General features: G+C 42.4%; 1 protein-coding gene across 1 annotated transcript; it reads left to right on the top strand.

The window, feature by feature from the left end:
* The first annotated feature begins 5,804 nt into the window (after window positions 1-5,804).
* LOC138214229 (beta-1,4 N-acetylgalactosaminyltransferase 2-like) lies at window positions 5,805-21,290 on the top strand. Its single transcript, XM_069175626.1, has 10 exons — window positions 5,805-5,995; window positions 7,686-7,792; window positions 8,174-8,211; window positions 9,895-9,961; window positions 10,566-10,679; window positions 11,055-11,141; window positions 17,977-18,158; window positions 19,556-19,699; window positions 20,353-20,581; window positions 20,709-21,290. Exons 1-10 carry the CDS (start codon window positions 5,805-5,807, stop codon window positions 20,900-20,902), a joined length of 1,353 nt encoding a protein of 450 aa, XP_069031727.1. The 3' UTR covers window positions 20,903-21,290.
* Window positions 21,291-23,075: the final 1,785 nt, after the last annotated feature.

The following is a 23,075-nucleotide window of genomic DNA, read 5'->3' as shown; positions in this document are numbered from 1 at the left end:
CATTTTGTGTTTACTTGTGTTATCTTTGACTAATATTTAAATTTGTTTGATGATCTGAAACATTTAAGTGTGACAGACATGCAAAAAAATAAGAAATCAGGAAGGAGGCAAACACTTTTTCACACCACTGTATATATATATCTATATATATATAGATATATATACTGTATATATTCCAATGAGACTCATTGCTGCAGAGGATAAGTAAAGGATATATTTTTGTTCCTTTTGAATTCAAAAATAGTCAAATATGCCTCATTGGTGGAAGTAATAGTAAAAAAAAAAAAAAAAGCAGAACAAGGTTGCTCAACAAATATCTTTAAAAAATGATAACTGCTGACCTGCTGTGTAAACAAACCATGTCATGGTCCATGGCCCTGCACTGCTGACAGAGTGGAGACCCACCCTGCAGTGCCACGACGTACCACTAGGGGGATCCTCCCCTCTCGCCCATTATCTCACTGTAAAACAAGGTTGACATCATTTCACAGGCTTATTGCTTCACCTGTCATCCATCTAAGAGGTGTTTGTTATTCGTGCTACATTCATGGAACGATAGTGGAACTTTAGAAAGAGAAGACGGTGAGAGCTGTAGTTTTTTTTATTACCATTATAAACACCATGTCTTTGTTTTCATGGTGGCATTCTGTTTAGGTAGGTAGGTAGGTAGGTAGGTAGGTAGGTAGGTATTTACTTTAACCTGTGTAAAACACCAGTCTCAGATGCCTGAGAGGGAAGAGATTAGATTAGATTTGACTTTATTAATACCACAATGGGGAAATTCGGTCATCACAGCAGCAAAGAAAACCAAATCGTGCACAAAATATGAAACAATGTACTTACACTACTTACAGTAAAGTGTTGAATATGTTTATAATATATAAATGTATAGATATAAAATGATAGGAAAATGGCTGAAACTGACAAAATGAAAACCAAGTGAAGCAGGAAAGAAATTCTGACGAAGGTATCGGTGGAGTTGATCGGAGAAATCATGGAGAAATCAGGACCAAATTGACAATTTAAACAATGGAATTAAATTATTAGAACAAAGACCAGCGTGACATCCTATGAAACCTTCAAATAAAGTTAAACTTAAAGGCCAAAACTACCTCGTTCTATATTTAATATAAAGCTGCAGCTAATGCATTTTTCAACATGAGCCGTCACTTCAGAACACGTCCAACAAGGTGTGTACTTTCCCCTGTCACGGTTATGAGTGATATTCGATCTGCTCTCAAATCCACGGTGCTCACTGAAGTCAGAAGAAAACTAATAAACTTTAAATATTCTGCTGGCTGCAAAGCTTTCAATTTCATCACTTTTCAAGAGGAATGAAACAGTTTTTCCATAAACTGGAATTTTTGAACAGCATACCAACAAATTTATCAGCAATATATATTTGGTAGTTTTTAAACCAGCAAACAGACAACAATGTGAGTGTTTATATCTCAACAGATGGGTGTATTGAGCAGAGCAAGGCTGCTGGTGGTTGCTGTTGTGTGTGTCACCATCCTGCTGTCTTTCTATTCTGTGATACTCACACACAAAGAGGTATCCACGGCACCAAGTCAAAGGTAAAACCGACCTGATGTCTGCATGTGTTTCTGCTCCTGGTTGTGTTTGTCTGTGAAAGTTTGGCAATGAAAAACAAAACATGAAAATGAAAATGAAAAGGGGATCATTGGCACTAAAAAACTTGCATTGTATTGGCACTGAAAAAAATGATTTTCCTGAAAAAAAAAATCAAATGATAACCTTAAAATCTCTTGATCTCATTTATTTTGATATATTTTGAATTACAATGTGCTTTCCTGTGTCAATCTTACTTTTTTTTCCAAGATGAAAACATCTGTTCTTCAATAGAATGAAAAGGTAGAGTTTGTAAACCCCATACCAAGATTTCTGCCTACAATCCTGCCAGTTTCTTTCTCCAGAAAAAAGCTAATAAACCCCATCGAAATTAAGATAGATGCACGTTTGACATAGCATTGCCTATGTATAGCAGGGTACGTCAAGCTTGTAGCCCTAGAGTACGTTAAACCAATGCAATGCTGTGCATGCCACCAAGAAAGTAAAATCACTATATATCATCCAATAACCTTGGGCCATCCTACTGCTGCCTGCACCCCCTGCTACTTCTCTACCTGCTAAGTAAGATGTAAGATGGCGCCGCGCTAGCGGCAGCCTGTTGCAGCAGCCCGCCCCGAGTGTGTTGTTATTAGTATTTTTTAAGTCTTTCTTCTCTCTTTGGAGTTGTTTTGATTTTTCTTTCTCTCGTGTGTTAAGTTAACGGTCAGACAATGGACCGTAATTTTTCCACGTTTCTGGATGGGGGCTCTGTTATTGTTTACTTGCGTGAACAGCTGATCATGCTGAGTAGACCTCTACTGCTGCTGCCCGGAGCGAGGCCTGAGATCCCCGTTGAACTTCGGAGAAGACGTCGGGGTTGCAGAGCTGGAGCTAAACTGAAGGCGGAAAGGAGGAAATACAAACCAGCTGTACCGGAGATCTTAATGGGGAACGTGAGGTCGTTGGTCAACAAGACGGACGAGCTCGGCGCGCTGGTAAAGACCCAGAGAGAGTACCGGGAGTGCAGCATCATGTGTTTCACCGAGACGTGGCTGCACTCACATCTCCCGGACCACAGCGCGGCCGTACCGGCTTCAGGACTGTTCGGGGAGACGGAGACGTTGTTCAGAGCGGTAAGAAGAAAGGTGGAGGGGATTGCAGTCTATGTGAATGAGAGGTGGTGCAATCCCGACCACGTGTGTGTGAAGGAACGTTTCTGTAGCCCGGACATTGAACTTCTAGCCGTGGGGATGCGCCCTTATTATTTACCAAGGGAGTTCACGTCCGCCATTGTTATCGCTGTGTACGTTCCTCCATCAGCTGATGCAGAGGCAGCAGTGGACACCATCTACTCCACTGTGGCTAAACTTCAGACTAAGCATCCCGGTGCGTTTTTGTTAGTTACTGGAGACTTTAACCAGTCTGGATAAAGTTCTGCCAACTTTGCACCAGTATGTTAACTGCCCCACAAGGAACAATAAAACTCTGGACTTACTGTATGCTAATGCCATGGATGCATACAGTACTACTGCCCTTCCCCCCCTTGGTAGGTCTGATCACAACCTGGTCCTGCTGACTCCCAGGTATGTCCCCCTGGTGCAGAGGCAGCCTGTGACCACCAGGACTGTGAGGAAGTGGACACAGGAGGCTAAAGACGCCCTGCAGGACTGCTTTGAGTCCACAGACTGGAATGTGCTGTTTGGACCACATGGGGAGGACATCAACAGCAGGACGGACTGTATCACAGAATACATTAAATTCTGTGAACACACCACCGTACCATCCCGGACTGTAAAATGCTTCCCCAACAACAAGCCGTGGATCACCAGTGACCTGAAAGTTCTTCTTAATAAGAAGAAAGCAGCCTTCAGGTCTGGGGACAGGGAGGAACTCAGGAGAGTGCAGCGCCACCTGAAGGAGAAGCTGAGGGAGTGCAAGGACTCCTACAGGAGGAAGCTGGAGGCCAAACTCCAGCAGAACAACATGAGGGAGGTGTGGACCGGTATGAAGGAGATTACTGGGTTCAAGGGGAGAGAGAGACAACCAGGGGGAACCTGGAGAGGAACAATCAGAGGGAACCTGGAGAGGAACAACCAGGGGGAACCTGGAGAGGTCAAATGAACTAAACTGTTTCTTCAACAGGTTTAGTTCACCACCCTCATCTGTCTCCTCCACACCTCACACCTCCCAAACACCTCTGCTGCCTCCGCCCCTCCCCCCTCTGCGCCCCCTGGTGAACTGCATAGAGCCCTCAATCTCAAAGGGCTCTTCCTCCATCGACACCTTGACCCCCCCACCCCACCCCTCACCCCCCTCACCCCCCTCTCTGTGACGACTGGCCAGGTTAGGAGACAGCTGGAGAGAATCCACCAGCGCAAGGCTGCAGGGCCTGACGGCATCAGCCCCGTGGTCCTGAAGACCTGACGGCATCAGCCCCGTGGTCCTGAAGACCTGTGCCGTCCAGCTGGCTGAGGTCCTACAACACCTCTTCAACCTGAGCCTGAAGCAGGAGGAAGTCCCGGTGCTGTGGAAGACGTCCTGCCTGGTTCCAGTCCCCAAAAAGACGACTCCATCTGGCCTCAACGACTACCGACCAGTTGCCCTCACATCTCATGTGATGAAGGTGCTGGAGAGGCTGGTCTTGGCCCACCTCAGGCCGCTGGTGAAATCTTCTCTGGACCCTCTGCAATTTGCGTACCAGCCTCATGTGGGAGTGGACGATGCCATCATCTACCTGCTGCAACGAGCTCAGTCTCACCTGGATGGAACCGGTGAATCTGTGAGAATCACCTTCTTTGATTTCTCCAGTGCATTCAACACCATCCAACCACTGCTGCTGAGTGAGAAGCTGCGGGTGGTGGAGGGATGGAGGGGGTGGACACGTCCACCGTCTCCTGGATCAATGACTACCTGACAGGCAGACCACAGTTTGTCCGTCTGGGCAGTGTGCTGTCTGATACGGTGGTCAGTGGTACTGGAGCTCCTCAGGGAACTGTTCTGTCTCCTTCCTGTTCACCTTCTACACCACTGACTTCCAGAACAACTCAGAGTCCTGCCATCTGCAGAAGTTCTCTGATGACTCTGCAGTGGTAGGATGTATAAGGGATGGACGGGAGAACGAGTACAGGGCAGTAGTGGAGGACTTTGTGGAGTGGGCTGGTAGAAATCACCTGCTCCTGAACGTGGCCAAGACCAGAGAGATGGTGGTCGACTTCAGGAGGAAGGCGACGGCTCCACAACCGCTGAGAGTTCTGGGAGAGGAGGTGGACATGGTTGAGGAGTACAAGTACCTGGGTGTGTCCATCGACAACAGACTGAACTGGAAGACCAACATCAATGCTGTCTACAAGAAGGGGATGAGTCAACTCTTTTTCTTGAGGAAACTTCGATCCTTCAATGTGTGCAGCGAGATGTTGGAGATGTTCTACCATCTGTTGTGGCCAGTGAACTGTACTTCACTGGGGTCTGCTGGGGGAGCAGCATTGGAGCCGGTGACACCAACAGACTTAACAAGCTGGTTAAGAAGGCCGGCTCCATCATCGGCTACAAACTGGACAGTCTGGAAAAGGTGGTGGAGAGGAGGACGCTGAGGAAACTATTATCCATATTGGATAATCCTGACCACCCTCTCCACCACCTGCTGCAGGGACAGAGGAGCACTTTCTCCAAAAGACTCCTCCAGCTCCGCTGTCACAAGGACAGATATAGGAGATCATTCCTGCCGACTGCAATAAGACTGTACAATAACTCACCTCTGGCAAAATCCATCACAGTACAATAACACTGTTGACTGTGTTTCTTGGTTTGTTTGTATATAATATATATAGATATATAATGTACTGTATATATTGTGCATTTTATATTTTATATTTATATTTTCTACTGCTATTTACTGCTATTTTATTGCTTTTCTATTATTCTATTCTATTCTATTCTATTCTATTCTATTATTTTATTCTATTATTCCTATTATTATCTTATTGCTTCTGTATGCTGCTGTAGCGAAAAAAAATTCCCCTCGGGATTAATAAAGTAAATACCTACCTACCTAAGTTTAACGAACCAGGGATATTCAGCTGTGTATTTTCTCAAACTAAGCTGCACTGCTTGTTGGGAAGAGTGGATATGCTCTTCACAAATTCAGGCAACAATCTCATTTACATGATTAAGTTGTTTTGCTTTGTCTCCTGAGCGTGTACTCCCGATACTTCTATTTCATTATGGTTGTTCTTATGACTTGTGACCCATTAAGACTTCCATATTACCCCCACCCTTCCAGGTCACCACTCCCAAGTCACCTTCCCTCACCTGGTCCATGCAACTGTACCAAAGGATATTCTATCCTCAAAGATCACCTCCCCAAGGAGAAATATGAAGAGCTGGTGAAACGCCGAGCTAAAGAGTTCCAGCAGCACAAAGCCAGGTAGTGGATGGATGGATGGATGGATGGATGGATGGATGGATGGATGGACTGATGGACGGATGGATGGATAGGTGGATGGACTGATGGATGGATGGACTGATGGATGGATGGACTGATGGATGGATGGATGGATGGATGGATGGATGGATGGATGGGTGGATGGACTGATGGACGGATGGATGGCTGGATGCATGGATGGATGGACTGATGGATGGATGGACGGATGGAAGAATAGATGGACTGATGGACGGACGGACGGACGGACGGATGGATGGGTGGATGGACTGATGGATGGATGGACGGATGGTTGGATGGATGGATGGATGGATAGATGGACTGATGGATGGATGGATGGACTGATGGATGGATGGATGGATAGATGGACTGATGGATGGATGGATGGCTGGATGGATGGGTGGATGGATGGGTGGATGGATGGACGGATGGTTGGATGGATGGATGGATAGATGGGTGGACGGATGGACGGATGGATGGATGGACGGATGGAAGGATAGATGGACTGATGGACGGACGGACGGACGGACGGATGGACTGATGGATGGATGGATGGATGGATGGATGGATGGGTGGATGGGTGGACTGATGGATGGATGGACGGATGGATGGACGGATGGATGGATGGACGGATGGATGGATGGATGGGTGGATGGACTGATGGATGGATGATGGATGGATGGACGGATGGTTGGATGGATGGATGGATAGATGGACTGATGGACGGACGGACGGATGGAATGATGGATGGATGGACTGATGGATGGATGGATGGATGGATGGATGGATGGATGGATGGATGGATGGATGGATGGATGGATGGACGGATGGATGGATGGATGGGTGGATGGACTGATGGATGGATGATGGATGGACGGATGGATGGATGGACGGATGGATGGATGGATGGGTGGATGGACTGATGGATGGATGATGGATGGACGGATGGTTGGATGGATGGATGGATAGATGGACTGATGGATGGATGATGGATGATGGATGGATGGATGGATAGATGGACTGATGGATGGATGGATGGATGGATGGATAGATGGATGGATGGATGGACTGATGGATGGATGGATGGATGGATGGCTGGATGGATGGATGGATAGATGGACGGATAGATGGACTGATGGATGGATGGACGGATGGAAGGATAGATGGACGGACGGATGGACTGATGGATGGATGGATGGATGGATGGCTGGATGGATGGATGATGGATGGATAGATGGACGGATGGACAGATGGACGGATAGATGGACTGATGGATGGACGGACGGACGGACGGAATGGATGGATGGATGGATGGACGGATGGTTGGATGGATGGATGGATAGATGGACGGATGGATGGATGGATGGATGGATGGATGGATGGATGGATGGATGGACAGATGGACAGATGGTTGGATGGACTGATGGATGGATGGATGGATGGAGGGATGGATAGATGGACGGATGGACGGATGGACGGATAGATGGACTGATGGACGGATGGACGGACGGACGGACGGACGGATGGACTGATGGATGGAAGTACATTTGTAAAGCAAACATAATATGTCTACTGTCTACTGTTTCATGTCTACTCAAATACAAATGTTATACAAATGTCAGAGTCCAAGAGCTACTTGTTTGCACACACTACTAACACCCCATCTGCTCAACAGGACATCCTCTGTCCTGTCCAGACTGCTGTTTGCTGTGGCCAACTCCCCTCTACAGTATCCTATCCAGGGTTATACAGTACGACCTTTAACCTCCACTCTCATACCAGGTAGGCTCACCTTTATATTGTGCTCAGATAGCAGCAGGTTGAAATCTTTACATGACACTACAATTTGACACAATGGAAGGTTGGGTACATCTGAGTCATGGAAAATCATAGTGAAGGAACATATAAACTGAGAATAGTAATGAACAACAAACCATACCACAGTTAATGAATATACAATGTCCAATCTTTATTACCTATAAAGTCATAAAGTATGAGGGTAGAGCCGCCGTATTCCAACGACAACAAGCTCGACAAGGATTTCACTTCCTTGGTCAATTGCCAGGAAGGAATGATCCGTTTCAAACGTCAATAGAAACTGAGATAAATCTTTGTCTTCCAATAAGATGAAAGTATGAAAGTGTTAGGTCATTTTAATTTCAGGTTTAGAGCTGCATGCAGGGAAGAGAAGCAGCTACAAGGTTGGTGTGATCCTGTAAAACAGATCAACAGGTCGTCTGCTGATAGATTGGTTGAGTTTGGCTGGTTGATACAAGATGGCTGTTGAACCTTTTGCAAATTTAAAGATAAATCTGTAAATTTAATATAAAACAAATCATTTCAAGGAAGATTTTGCCACAAATGTGATGATTGTGAATCTGAAGAATCTTGCTAACCTTGACCTTACCATTCTTGTTCCGATTTAGAGAAATGAGGACAATGACCATCCATTCAGAAATAATTCCTTGTGAAATATTGCAAATGGAGATACATCTTTTTTGACGTAATTTTATGTCTTTATACAGCAGCCATCTTGTTGTCGACTTAGGTGTAAGCGGCACAAAGCTCACTGCAACTATGAAGGCCCATAAAACGCTGCAAAAGATGGGTTTTGATTTTGAGACAAACAGTTGTCTCCTGATGTAAGTCCTGTATTTGATCTACGCAATCACCCTAAACCTAACTCCTTACATGGACTTGTCATTCTTTACTACCACTGCCCAATATATTTGGGACAGAGGCGTGATGATTTTCAACTATTTAATGATTAGCAAACATGATTAACACTGGCTTTCAAAAACTTAAAAGACCTGGTCACACTGGCGTTTAAAATGGAAATATTTCATTTCAAATTCAATTCATTCAAACAGAATCTCCTTTAATAATGGGTTTGGTTGGCGGCGGTGGAGTTAATCTCTGCAAATTTCACATGTTCAACAGGTTTAGTGAACTTTTGCACTATTGACCAACACCAAGGTATTTACTGTTGAGGGAGAGATGGAGTTCAAAATGGAAGAATTCCTGGTCGTTAAGGGTTCTGATCTATTTTTTTTTAATGAATTAATATGAATTAGCAGGCTTTTCCACCTAAATTATTTTTTTATTAGATGTAAGAAATAAGCAATCCTGTAAACAAAATATGCGGGCAATCTCTGGGACAGTACAGAGTAATAGAATAAAGATCGTGGAGCTTATCTTGACAGCCGTTAAACAACATCAAGGCGTGTCACCAGTCGCAGTGTGAATAAGCCTCGAAAAACAATCATTTTGTAAATACGTTCAGACTCATTTTATTGTGTCACTTACTGGTGTGACCAAGCTTGTATTCAGTGAAACCTGACTGAACCTTCTTATAGTGTCCTTCCAGCCTTTTATACAGCTGCACACATTAATCCCTGTAGAAGGCTTCAACTCTTTTGCACAGACAGCAGGGATTGTCCAAAGCTGCACTGATTTTCTGGTTGCAGTGTGAAGTTGAATTGATTTTCTGGTTTTGTGGTTGCGGTGTGGGGCTGGCCTTCTTTCAACTTAAAAAATGAACAAATCAAAAAATAACTTTTTAAAATAGCAAAATAAGCCTTGTTGCCAAACCAAACTGTTTTCTATGTCTTGCAGAGGGTTTTTCCCCTGGCAATAATACATCAACTTTCTTTTGATTTTTTCACCAACTATTCAGATACAAAATTTGTATAACATATCAGAATTTGCCTGTGATATGTGGCTGTAGTCCATCAGGTGTATAGCCAGTCAACTGTGATCCTGCAATATTACCAATCAAGACACAGATTTAATTGTCAAGGTTTTTCTATTGAAGAACTGAATGAAGATGGTTGTGCTGGTATGATACTCTGACTCTGTAGTTTATTCAAGTGCATCTCTCTCAGGTGTTGTTGAGTGTGTCCAAAGGCATTCTGACCACAGAGATTCCTGCTGAGGAGGCAACAGTCAAAGGTGAGACTCCTTTGTCAGGAGTAACTTTATACACTGAAGGTTGTCATTGAAAATGTTGAATGAAGAAACAAACACTTGTTGATATTGAGCTGCATGAATCAGACTATACTCAGCTAAACTGAGTTACACCAGTGATTCACCGTGTCTTCATCCCATCTGCTACAGGTTAGAGATCTTACTGTTATTGCTGACTATTTGCAATCTTTCAGATATTTGAAAGATTTTTTTCATCTTTTCAGGAGTCCAGGTCCTTTCATTTCCACACAGCATGCACGTTGTTTAGAGTTGGTGTTGTTGTCTGTCAAAGTCATACAATGTTATATCATCATTTTGAGGGAACACAAAGCAAGATTAGTGATTTGCACTTGATTCACATTCCAACATTTTAGATAATTGAAGAATAACATTATTATTATTATACAAGTCAATTCTAAATCAGTCAAAGGGTATTTTTATATTTATTTGAGCTTCCAAAGTACTGTGTTAACACTAAAGATTCTTCATGCTTTAACTTGAATGAATGCTCATAAATCAACATGGTATGAACATGGTTTGTCCTGTAGTTGATGATTAAACGGATGTTGTTCAACTGTGTAAATGGCAGGTGCTGGTGAGGCCGTATTAATTATAGAGTCTAGCAGCCTGGGGATCCTCAACCACCTGCTGGCCAAAGTGTCCTATGCTAGCACTGTCTACCATATCAACACTGGAGACCTCGGTATGTTCTATATAAATGAAAATTAGGCCAGAAATCATGATCTTTATGTGGGAAATGAAATGGACAAAATAAGACGTACAAGTATTGATATAGTAAATGTAATCAAAAGGAATTTGCACATATTCAGTTGTATATATCTGTAAATGTGTTTTTCTGTGTGTGTGTGTGTGTGTGTGTGTGTGTTTGTGTGTGTGTGTGTGTGTGTGTGTGTGTGTGTGTGTGTGTGTGTATGTGTGTAATCTTTCCCTAAAATTTGTGAACACATAAGTGAATTTAGGCTGAGTGAAAGATGTTTGTGTATTGTTCTTCCATTCTCTGGAAACTCACTTCTTCCTCCTTGGACGGCACCTTCAGTAACTCTTTATCTCTACGTAGCATCCTTCCAGTTTGAAAACCATAAAGCTGTGTTTCCCATTGCCATCAAACAACCTCACCTGCCAGTCCTGTACGACATGGGAACAAGTAAGAGTGCACTTCTCATGAGGGGTTAAAGATTTATTTTTATTTGTTATCAGTAGGCTTTCTGTTAGATTTCAATTCAAAATTAAGAAAATTACAATGAATGCGCAGTGCCTTCCAACTCTGTGGGGGAAGGATTTTTCCTTATTTCTGATAGTTGAAGCATTGGAGAACAAAACAGAAGTAATCAAAACTATAATTATGTAGTGAACAAAAAAATATTGAACAAGCAAAAATAGGTTTCATATTTTAGATTCTTCAGAGTAGTCACTGGTTGTCTTCATTACAGTTTTGCACACCGTTGTCAATATCTTGAGCAGCTTTGTGGGGTAGTGGCTTTCTGTTAAGTGGTGCGATTACATAAAGTTAATGTTAGAAAAATTACTCAGAGGCTGGATTCAAAATCAAACATATCAGACATTTATTCTTGCAAGAAGGAGCAAATACATGTACACTCAAAGAAGGATGTCAAACATTGCTCAACGTCTCTCCTCCGTAGGGCAGCTTTTATACAGTGTGACAAACAGTAGTTGACAGTCACCCCCATTCCCTTTAGATATAAGTTCAGTTGTAGATCACAAGATAAGGACATATGGACGTCGTAAATTAGACGTCGTAAAATAGACACTAGGAACTTCTTAAGCCACCGGCAAAGAAAATAAAACTTATCTTATTTTCCTTCCATCATATCCCTCCTGTTTATACAAAGTATAACATGTACTTACAAAAAATCAAAGAATCATCATGAGGAAAACCATATTAATCACACAATTGTTGTTGAGTATTGTTCAACCAGACATCAGTCATTGACACCACATCATCTCCATTGCCATTTCTCTCAAGTTTCGGCATGGTATACATTATTTTGTCACACGTCAGTGTCTAAGAACATGTCCTGATCTCCAGGGAGGAGAACAAATACGTCTTCATAAGGGGGTCGTTCAGTCGTAGGTAGAATCGGTGTCGTATTAGTGGTCTCGTACGTTCGGTCAGTTGTAGTAAATCGCATATAAAGGATGTCCTGTTTAGTCAATGTAACATTGATTAGTCTTTGGATCAATCCTTGGATACGGGGATTACAACAACAACCACAAATAATAAGTATGGCTGCTATAATTGAAACACTAGTGAAACAGGCGAGGAACAGGTCTGTCCATTTACCAAACCAAGATTCCATCATCCTGGAAAAATGATCATCAATCCCAGCATTTACAGCAAGTTCCTCACTTAGGGCGGTAAGACCCCGTAGAGCCTTGGTGACAGATCCATCTGGTGCTGTACTGTTAGGAATAAACGTACAACATACAGAGCCAAACATTTTACATATACCCCCCTTTGTCAGCCAGCAGCATGTCCAATGTCATGCAGTTCTGCCACACCATAAGACTAGTTGCATCTGTTCGCTGAGGCCCTTAACAGAGTCTCATGTATAGGACCTAAATGTGGGCGTGCCTCGGAGCATCCAATGCAGTCGGCTTTGCCCATCATCTGAGCTGAGTACTGCATCCACTGTAGCCACATATTGGTATCACCATAACCCGTCTCTAGTGACACCACATCTGTAAATTTAGTTATTTTCAATCGTCGGACTACAGGATCTACGTGTGAGCTCGTATTTGCAACGCTTTGGCGGGATACCGTGGTGGTTGGTTGTACTATATTTATCCAGATTAAGCCCTTTGGATCTGCCCCAGATACTAACAGTCTGGAGTCGCATTGCTTTGGATCCTTCAGTGTCAGTATTAAGGTGTTGCAGTTTTGTACGTGACAACCTGGTGCAGTAGATCCTTTAATCAGAGACAGTCGTTGTTTTAGGTCGACACAGATGCTACCATGCACAGATATTTGTCTGACCAAACTAAGCTGCAGTCTTTCCCCTTGCAGGGAAGAACCGCACATGCGTCAAACATGAGACTGGCCTGTTGCCCTTCCATGAATGTGAGAATTAATGCTCCCTGTACCCGGTACTGATTTTTTGTTCCTTGCATATTTTCCACCAGCCTTTACACAAGCTCTTTTAGTGCTGTGAACTTTGTCAGTAGTCTGAGGTCCTATTGTGGTCTTGTTGTCTGATGTCTGATTGTCAAGTATGTTATGTTGGCTCCGTACCAAAATATGGGGAGTACTATGAACAGAGCTGTGACTATCAGAAAACAAAGGTCCCTCTGAGGCCACAGAGTCCTATCCTCCTGAATGGATGCCATGTTATGCTGCCTTGAGGCATTTTAGCTGAACTGTCCATCCACAGATATACCAAAATAAGCTCACCAGAACCTACTCACCAGGGTGTTTGTTGGTTTCTTCACTGGTTTGAGACAAGTACCCCTATTGGTATCACCTCCCTTTGTAGCCAGACTTCACCACAGGGGGAATGCCAGCTTACTTAATCTGGTATGTCTGAGTTATGTGGTTCAAGCAAAGGTCTCATCCTTCTGCAATGGCTGAGGTGTATCCAGGAGGTCCGTTCAGCAATCCGAACTGCTGTTGAGGTAGCCAGGAGTATCTCCAAGGCTCCTTCCCATCTGGCGGAGCTCCAATATTTCTTTTTTTTTATCACCTTAATGAAAACCCAGTCCTCTGGTTTTTGGTCTATTGACTGTTTTTCCACCACCTGCGTAGGAGGGACAACAGAAGACATAATATCTTTTCTTTTTAACATTTTGGCCATGTAGTCTGCAGTCGTCTGTTCAGTGGGCTCTTTCTTGTCCACAGTAGGTCCAAGTTGTGGCATGTGATAGTGATGTCCGTGTATCATTTCAAACGGTGAGATGCCTCTTTCACTGGGTAGAATATGCATATTTAATGTTACCAGTGGAATGCATCTCATCCAATTCCACAAAACCTGCCATCATCTTTCTCAGTTTTAATTTGATTGTCCCATTAGTTCTTTCCACTTGGCCTGCTGACTGTGGATGGTATGAGCAGTGATGTCTTCACTGTGTCCCGAAAGCTGTGGCTAGGTGTTTTATAATGTTGTTCACGAAATGTGTCCTGTTGTCGCAAAATATATTTTCTGGTATTCCAAATCGTGGTATAATGTCCCTTGTCAGCGCTTTTGCTACGGTCAATGCATCCGGTGATTTAGTTGGGAATATTAATACCCACTTTGAAAAGGTGTCGATGATAACTAGGCAATATTTCTTTCCTTCACATGGTGTTAATTCAATAAAATCCATGCAGAGATGCTGGAATGGATACTCTGGTGAAGGGAACCGGCCCCTTGTAGGTCTCGTGTTTCCTTGGGGGTTGTGTTTTGCACATATAATACATGCCAAACAATTTTTTTTTTTTAGTAGTTTGTAAAGCCATATGTTGTAAATGCCTGGTTTATTATAGATACCATCCCTCCTGTTGAGACATGGTTCATCCCATGGCTCAAAAGGCCGCATATCTATATAAACTTTTTTGGAGTATCATTTTGCCTTCCTGTCATCTCCATAAATCATCTTTTTGTTGTGATTTATTTGTCTTCCACTGTTGTTTTTCTTGGAGTTTTTTTATTTATTTATTTTTTTTATTTCATTGTCTCGGGCAAAGGTCTTCAACAAGGAGTCTGCAACATTTTTTGTTGATTAGACAATTTTTTCTTATTTTTCAAAATCGTTTTCTGTTTCTGGTGTCCATTGTATTTTATCGTGGGCAGCCATAGGGTCATCATAAATGAGTTTAGACAGTGGGGAAGTCATTTCTGCATAATCTGGAATCCAATTCTGACAGAAATTTGTCATTCCTAAAAATGACATCATTTGTCTTTTTGTCTGTGGTTTTGGTGCCTTTAAAATGGCCTCCTTACATCCTTCGTCCAGACTCCTAATAAGTGACCGACATGCTCCTGAATCGCACAATAAGGTTACTTCAATCTCTTCTATCAGTAGAGTCACAAAAGGTTTATCTTGAGTATTTCAACTGTACTTATCTCTAACACATCACTGGTCTCCTCCTCTTTAGTTTCTAGTTGGTCCGTGTCTGTGAATCATGTGAATGTGTGTGTTTATGTATAACCTGATCCTGGTGTGGTTGTGGTTAGTCATGCTGAACCCGTCTGTGACCGCCAACTGTCTTCTCCTCTTCTTCCTCCTCCTCTTCTTCCTCCTCTTCCTCTTCTTCCTCTTCTTCCTCCTCCTCTTCTTCCTCCTCCTCCTCCTCCTCCTCCTCTTCCTCCGACCCTCCCGTCTCTCCACCGCCTGCAGTCTCTTGCCCAGTGTCCATTCCTTCCGCAATTATAGCAGGTGTCGTGACCTGTCTCTCGTGGTCCTCCCCCACGGCCGCCAGCCCCTCTCCATCCACCTCGCTTCCTCCTTCTGAAATCTCCTTGATCATTATCCCCTCGATAATATACTTCCGAATATTCTGTCTTCGTAAAAGTTCTTGGCTGCTGTCTGGGGTTGGAGTAGAGGGGATGGAGTTTGGTGACGGTGTCGTGGGTTCGGAGACAGAAGCTGGCTGAGCAGCCGGAGGCGGAACGGGTGGAACGGGTGGATCAGCTGTTACCGGGACGTCTCCCATGTTAGGGTATGGAGGAGGATCGGGCCGCTGTCCCATGTTGGTTCGATTTTGTACCACATAATCAACATCTTCATCATTTCTCCAGGAGAAATGTATTTCAATTATTAGATATAGTATTGGTGCATTAAAAGCTATACTCCCTTCCCCTGCCTTTTTGTTTTTAATCTCTCCCATCTCCTTCTCTTTTCTTTTCAACTTTCCTCTTTTCAACTTTCCTCTTCTCTTTTCAACTTTTTTCTTCTCTTTTCAACTTTCCTCTTCTCTTTTCAAATATTTTATGTTATCCGTGCCTTTTGAGTGCATGCATTTTACGTCTCCCTCCAGAGGTATCTCTTCGATCTTGCATGATCCCATTTCTTCTATCTGTGAGCCAACCAGTTAGTATGGAGTTCACCTGAGCAACTGGTCTTTATACAGTGATATCTGCTTTTGGCACCGTTAGGTTTCCGCAGAGGAGAGTTTAGGTTCACATCGCAAGGTTTCGGCTCTCCTTTACACTGTAAGACACTCACAGTATCTATTCACTCATTTATTTATTATTTATTTCTATCCATGAGCCAACTAGTTTGTATGGAGTTCACCCGAGCAACTGGACACTCACAGTATCTAATTATTTATTTATTTATTTTTATATCTACCGGAAGTTTTATTTTTATTTATTTATTTATGTTTTTTAAGTAGTTATCTGTAGGTCCCTGACCTATCTCTTAAGTCCCTGACTTAGTTACCTGTAGGTCCCTGACCCAGTTTTGCACGCGCAACTTTTAGTTGACCTAGTCTACTCAGACTCTTTAGTTTATATAGTCTACTCAGACTCTTTAGTACAGGTCCCTGACCTGACTCTTTAGCACAGGTCCCTGACCTGACTCTTTAGTACAGGTCCCTGACCTGACTCTTTTGGGGGGAAAAAATGTCTTACCCGGGTGTCCGACGTTTGATGGTGAATCAGCCTTTCTCTAGGATCCCGTCACCCTTCCTCTCTCCAGTCAGTCCTGGCCTCACCAATGTCCAAACTGCTTCGATAAGGAAACAGGCCGGAGGTCTTTCCTCAGGAGTCCCAGACACCCCCGTGCACGGTTTCAGGCTCTGTCCAGAGAGAGGAGGAGATGTTGGGATCCGGCTCGAAGGACATATGGACGTCATAAATTAGACGTTTTAAAAGACGTTGTAAATGAGACACTAGGAACTTCTTAAGCCACAGGCAAAGAAAATAAAACTCATCTTATTTTCTTTCCATCAGTTAATTAATTGAATTTCTTGTCTTTTTTATACGTTTGAGAGCATCAGTTGTATCCCAAGGCAATGTTGGTATGGAGCAAATAGTCCGATTAAACTACTGCAGTCAACCATTTCATGACAAGAACCGCTCAATGAAGTAAAGAGACCATCATCAAGTGCATCAGCACTTTAAGATATGAAGGTCATTCACTTTGGAAAATTTCAAAAAGTGCTGTGTCAAAACCAAAACCTGTCAGAAACTGGCTCTCGTGGACCATCCTGGAATGGGAAAACCAAGAATAGAGTTTACATGAGTCTTTCTCAGAGTTCAAGCTGCAGACACGTATCAACATCAGCTGTTGGGAGGAAACTGTGTGAAGGAGACCTTCATGGTGGAACTGCTGGAAAGAAACCCACAGTTCAAAGCAAAATTGGTGATGTATTCAATGTGGTTGTCTTGCTGCTCACAAAATGGAGACAAACCAAACCTGGATGATGTTATCTGAGTAACAGAACCTGGCTGCTCGCTGTCATTTAGCATTTTTATACCATTTCAGCCCTCATGAACTCTAAAACTACAACTGCGCACACGTGTGACGTCAGTTACGACCGTGAGGGTTTTGGGTCTAAGCTTCAGGTTGGGCTTTGGGATTGAGCCTTTGACTGCAGATTAAGGGAAAAGAAACCAAGTGTTCAACATATGTGGAAACTCCTTCCAGACTGTTGGAAAAGCTCAACGTGACGACCTCATGAAGCTGGTTGAGAGAATTAAGATTGTGCAAAGCTGTTATCAGGACAAAATAGCGACTTTCTAGAATCAAACATTTCAAATTTGAAAAGAGTTTAACAAACAGTAGACCACTTTATATTGTTCTGTATGTTATAGTAGGATTAGTGCAGTGCTACTCATCAGTACATTTATGATATCAAATTTGTCGTTAACAATGAGAATTTACAGATGTAGAAACCAACTGAATTGCTTGAACCTGAAAAAGTACTTCAATAACCAGCAGCCTCATGTAAACCCATGTGGACATTTTATGCTACTGGTGTTTTTTTTTTTTTGTTTTTTTTTTACTGGAATTGACTCTTTGGTTTTGTCTCTGTCTGTCAGATATTAACTCACAAGTCACGATCACCACAAAGACATTCCTGCGCTACTCACAACTGAAAGTGTTGTTGAACAGCATCCGGCATTTCTACAGCAAAATAAAAGTCATTATTGCAGATGACAGCTTTGAACCAGAGCACATTACCGGAGAAAACATCCAACAATACATCATGCCTCCAGCACAGGTACACACACTCACTCTGTCAGTTATTACACTTACATAAATGTAAAACTTTTATTACTACCACTTTTTATTTTTTTACAGGCCATTATCTCACATTTTTGACTAAAATTGATTTTAAAAAAAAGATCAGAAACATGAATTTGTTTAAACTTTTAAAGATGTATCAAACTCAAATCTGGTGTATCTGGGAGGACCCTTAAGATTTCAAGACTTATGCATTTTAACAATGGTTATAAAGTATTGACCAAACTTAGATGGATTAGTAACAATTCTACCATATTTGATGCATATCAGTCAATCAGGGGTCATTCACACCTAGAAGCAAATATCCTATAAGGACATTATTTGGTATAATCCAACACTTTAAGGTGTTATGAGGTGAGGTGGAAACGGACCCAAACGCAGGCACAGGTAACAGGCAGGATAAAGTTCAAAACTGTCTTTATTGTGTACAGAGGTGGGACCTAAAGTCTATGTCTTTCCTCCGGAGTTGGGAGGGAAACTCCACCAACTCTCACAGGGGCCAGACATTGCTCAGTCCAGAGCTGTCTGGGAGGGAGACATAGACATGGCAGCAGGCAGACAGACAGACAGGCTGAATGCAGCGGGGATGTGGCCCCACTGGGGGAATCCCGAGGTCCTCCACAGCGAGCGGCAACAGAATGGGTACTGGAGTGACCAGGTAGCACTGACTGATAGCACTGACTGATAGTGGAGCAGGAGCAGGGCGCGGGCTGGTATGACTGGCAGTGACAACCTCTCACTGGCAGTATGGACTGACACCTCATGACTGCAGAAACCGGGTTGATATAGTCCAGGGAGGTGATCAGTGGAATCAGCCACCTGCAGGTGGTGATCAGGAAGAGTGGTGGCAGCTGCTGAGACCTGTGAGGGGTGTGGCCATGGGAGGTGACAGGAGGCGGGGAGAGGAGGACACAGAACACATGGGGACACAATAAAATAACAAACAGACAAGGGACTGACAGCACACATGAGGATAAGGGACTGGGGACAAAACAGAGGGAGACACACCAGGGTAAGACAAGGATCCTGACATAAGGCTCATCATTTGGAGTTAAACTGTTTGTGTAAATTGGCTTGTTGACGATATTTTCCAGTTCAGATAATCAACTTCAGTTTAAGCTGTTTATGTTTTCTATTAAAAAACTTTTTGCAAATGATCTTTGATTTAAACTTGACAAAAAAAAGTATTTTTCCATTTTGACATCACAACAGTTTAGGAATAAATCTAATGAAAATGATTGACATAGATTTTATTGCCAAGTTTTTTTGTGTAACTGTTGGTGCCCTTCAGTATTACTTTTTACCCACCACCTCAAATGACCATTACAAAAGATCGTAAAATGTATCAAACATAAAACACGTTTCCTCCCTCAGGGCTGGTTTGCTGGCAGGAATCTGGCTGTCTCCCAGGTAACCACCAAGTACTTCCTGTGGGTGGACGATGACTTTGTGTTTACGGAGAAGACTAAGATAGAAAAGCTTGTGGAGGTGATGGAGGCCAACCCCGAACTGGACGTGGTGAGAATTACAAAGCCTCATGTCTGAGGGGTGTTTTTGTGGACTGATTTGTAAGCTGAAGGGGAAATAAAACGTACCCAAACCTAAAATATGAGAAGGCTTTTCAATTGTTACGTCTTTATGTGTAATGAATTGTAATTCCTTTGTATTTGACCTGAGTTGCCTCTTATATTTTATGGCTGAGATTGGCTACTGCCTCAGGGTGCACGCTGACTGCCTGATTCACATCCAATTCTATAGACAAGAGTCAGTTCCATTTTTCTTTTGATTACCCTAATCATAAGGTTGCATTTAAATATATATACATATATTATTTTATTTACTAATGTAAATTGGATTAAATACGAAAGACATCCACCAAGCCTGTCTGTGGGATGTTGGATAGGTTTGTTCACGTGCACTCTAGTAAGGACTCCATTTCTCACGTACATGAGGACAGACAGTTGGTTAGCTGAAAGATGATTTTGAGTTCTAGACTCGTTGTGAGTTGGATATAATGTCAACATCTTTCCCAATCAGCCCTGTTGAACCTTCAACCCATCTGTTCAGGGCTGATGACAACTGGAGTCTATCCCAGCATGTCCAAAACGTAGGTACACAATCAACTGGTAGCCATTTCATAACCAATTCTCTGGTCTCTGTGTTCTTATCAGATTGGTGGGTCAGTACAAGGGAACCGGTTTTACTTCTCTCTTGTCTATGAGGAAGGAGAGGAAATGGATGGTGGCTGCCTGTACAGGAAGTCTCATGGGAAGTTCCATTCACTTCCTGGTTATCCACAATGTTTTCTGGCCAGCGGGGTGGTCAACTTCTTCCTGGCTCGTACAGATGCAGCACAGAAGGTGGGATTTGACCCTCAGCTCCAGCGGACAGCACATTCAGGTACAGTAGGTCCAGACTGCGACAGAGTTTGGATTCCAACCGGCAGGAAGTCCAAACTCTTTAAATTCTCAGACATGATTCAAGCAGCTTTTCTTCTTAATGGGTAAATGTCTGTCTCTTGCTCTAGAGTTTTTTATGGATGGCCTGGGCTCCTTGCTGGTTGCCACGTGTGATGACGTTGGTGTTGGCCATCAACAACAAAGATACAAAAAAACAGACTCTCGCTACAAAAAATTCAGAGGCCCTGAAAGGAGTGTTAATGAGTTCAAACTGGCGCTTCACTTCTTCAAAAACCACCTCAAGTGTATTCAATATGGATAGACGGATAACAGGATGACTGGTGGAAGTTACATATTGCACTGATGTATTTGATATTTCTCTTCCATTTTTGTTGTTATTGTTTGGTCCTTTATGACAAATTTTACTCATAATCCATGCTGTACGTGATAATAATAATGTAATATGATGATGCTAAATAACAGAAAAACATGAATAAATGATTTATGTTTCAAACAATATACTTAAACTTTGCTGATCCACTATCATAGCGTTGGTTGATTAAAACAGGACATAGTACCGTAGTACATGGACATTTCAGCGGGTCGGGACATCAAGTTAAGCATATAAGTGTCTAAATAGCCATCACTGGCACTGTTCTTCAACATTTAAAACAAAAAGAAATGAAAAAACAAGCTTTTATTTTTCTTGAATGGATGCCAGAATTGTGATAAACCACGCTCAGCTTAATCCCTAAGAAACATTAATAACATTTAATATAATATATTAAAGCTACAATATTTTTTTGGATGGTGTTCAGGACAAACAGTTGCTTATTTAAACATGGAGCAGTTGCAGAGCAACATTTTCATTCATCTGAAGGTGTTTCAGATATATGTAATTACAATCCCTCGTTTAGCTCTCTGTGTAGTGTCTACCCCATCCTGAGGGGTATACGCTGGGATCTTAGAACTTCTACCTGAAAACAGCTGACTGATGTGACCAAAAAGGATTCTATGAAACCAGAGAGAGAAAGAACCAAACTGGCAAAGTTAGCGACCACACAGGTAAAAAAATTAGCTACAACTTTCTATAAAGCTCTGTTAAGCTGAGGAGGGGGGCTTCAGAGTCAGGTGATGATTCTGGACAGAGTCATCACTACAAGTGACGCCTTCACAAAGTCTGATCCTGAGCTAAATGAAACATTTTTTAAAAAAGCAAACATTTTCAGTTTATCAAAAAAACTAAAATGTTAGAGTTAAAGGTTTCTCAGCATCTGGTTAATTACCAACAATTATGCTCAACCTGTCAGTTTCTTTTTTCCCCTTACCTAACTCTACAGGAGCACCTCATGAACCCAGAACCAAGTCTACTTAGCAATAAGATGCAGCACCAATGGGGCGAGATCACCGAGGTCATCTGAGGAATCCGCGAGGTCGCCAATGTGCCTAAACATCAAAATCAAACTCTGCCCTTATCACGTGCTACAATAATGCAACTATTAAGTAGTCTAAGTAAAACATCTTGTCGACTGTGACGTGTTAACAAACTCATAATTTTGTGAAAAAACTTAATGGGTAAACGCTCAAAAGTACGTGTTGACTGATGCAGGTGCAGCAACGAGCAGACTAAAGATGAAACACGGCAGCAGGTCAGCGCTTGAACATGAAACAAACTAACTAAACTGCACATGAAGGCTCTTTGAAACCAGATTAGGTTCTCAACAGTTCATTCCTGTACAGTTAGTCAACACCCTTAAAGAGAGACGGTCTGATCTCAGTTGAAAGAAGTTGAGTACGCAGTCACTTCCACAGAATGATGTGTCTGTGTAAACCAGCTTATACCAAACTAAGCTGAGTTATACTGGTACACAAACACACACGAACACTAAAACTAACAGAACACACAATTAGTCATGATCCAAATACAGCTTCCACCTTTATTATTACAATGACTCTTCAAATGATTCCATTCCTTTTTGTTTTTTTTGTTTCTTTATACCTTAGCTCAACAGTTGTGTGAAGCATCCTGTTCCAATACAACTGCAATTCAAGATCATGCTTTCCAAAAAAGAGACTGCAAATGTCAAAAGGCTCGTAACTCAGATTGGTGAAAACAAAAGTTAAAATATGTTTGACCTCAGAATATGTAAACTTGCATCATCATATGCATCCGTCACCTTTCTTCTACCTGTGTACCTGATCTTAAGGCTCCACCAACTGGTCAAAAAGGAACATTTACTGAGCTACACCATGAAGGGAAATAGATCATTTAAATTCTGTGGCTAAAAAAAATAAATTCTGCAGAATTGCTCTAATTGCTTGATATTTGATTCAGACAAAAATCACACTGACACAGAATGTTGATTTCACGTAAATAACAAACCCACCACCTTTCTTGTTTTGTTAGCCTTATTAAGCATGTAGCCAGAAATAAAAACAATATCAGCAGCTGTTGAATTAACACATTTTTAACCATATCAGATAACAAACTACAA

Source organism: Embiotoca jacksoni, unplaced genomic scaffold (genome assembly GCF_022577435.1).
Source record: "Embiotoca jacksoni isolate LCO1_2020_lvr unplaced genomic scaffold, fEmbJac1.0.p SCAF_69, whole genome shotgun sequence".
NCBI lineage: Eukaryota > Metazoa > Chordata > Actinopteri > Embiotocidae > Embiotoca > Embiotoca jacksoni.
The sequence above is the reverse complement of the archived record's forward strand: the minus strand, read 5'-3'. Positions and strand labels throughout refer to the sequence as shown.

Bases quoted from the DNA above. Each gene is read 5' to 3' on its own strand.
- LOC138214229 (XM_069175626.1), top strand. From the start codon at position 5,805: ATGACTTGTGACCCATTAAGACTTCCATATTACCCCCACCCTTCCAGG. The intron at 7,793-8,173 runs GTAGGCTCACCT...TTTTAATTTCAG, and splicing joins AACCTCCACTCTCATACCAG to GTTTAGAGCTGCATGCAGGG. The intron at 18,159-19,555 runs GTACACACACTC...TTCCTCCCTCAG, and splicing joins ACATCATGCCTCCAGCACAG to GGCTGGTTTGCTGGCAGGAA.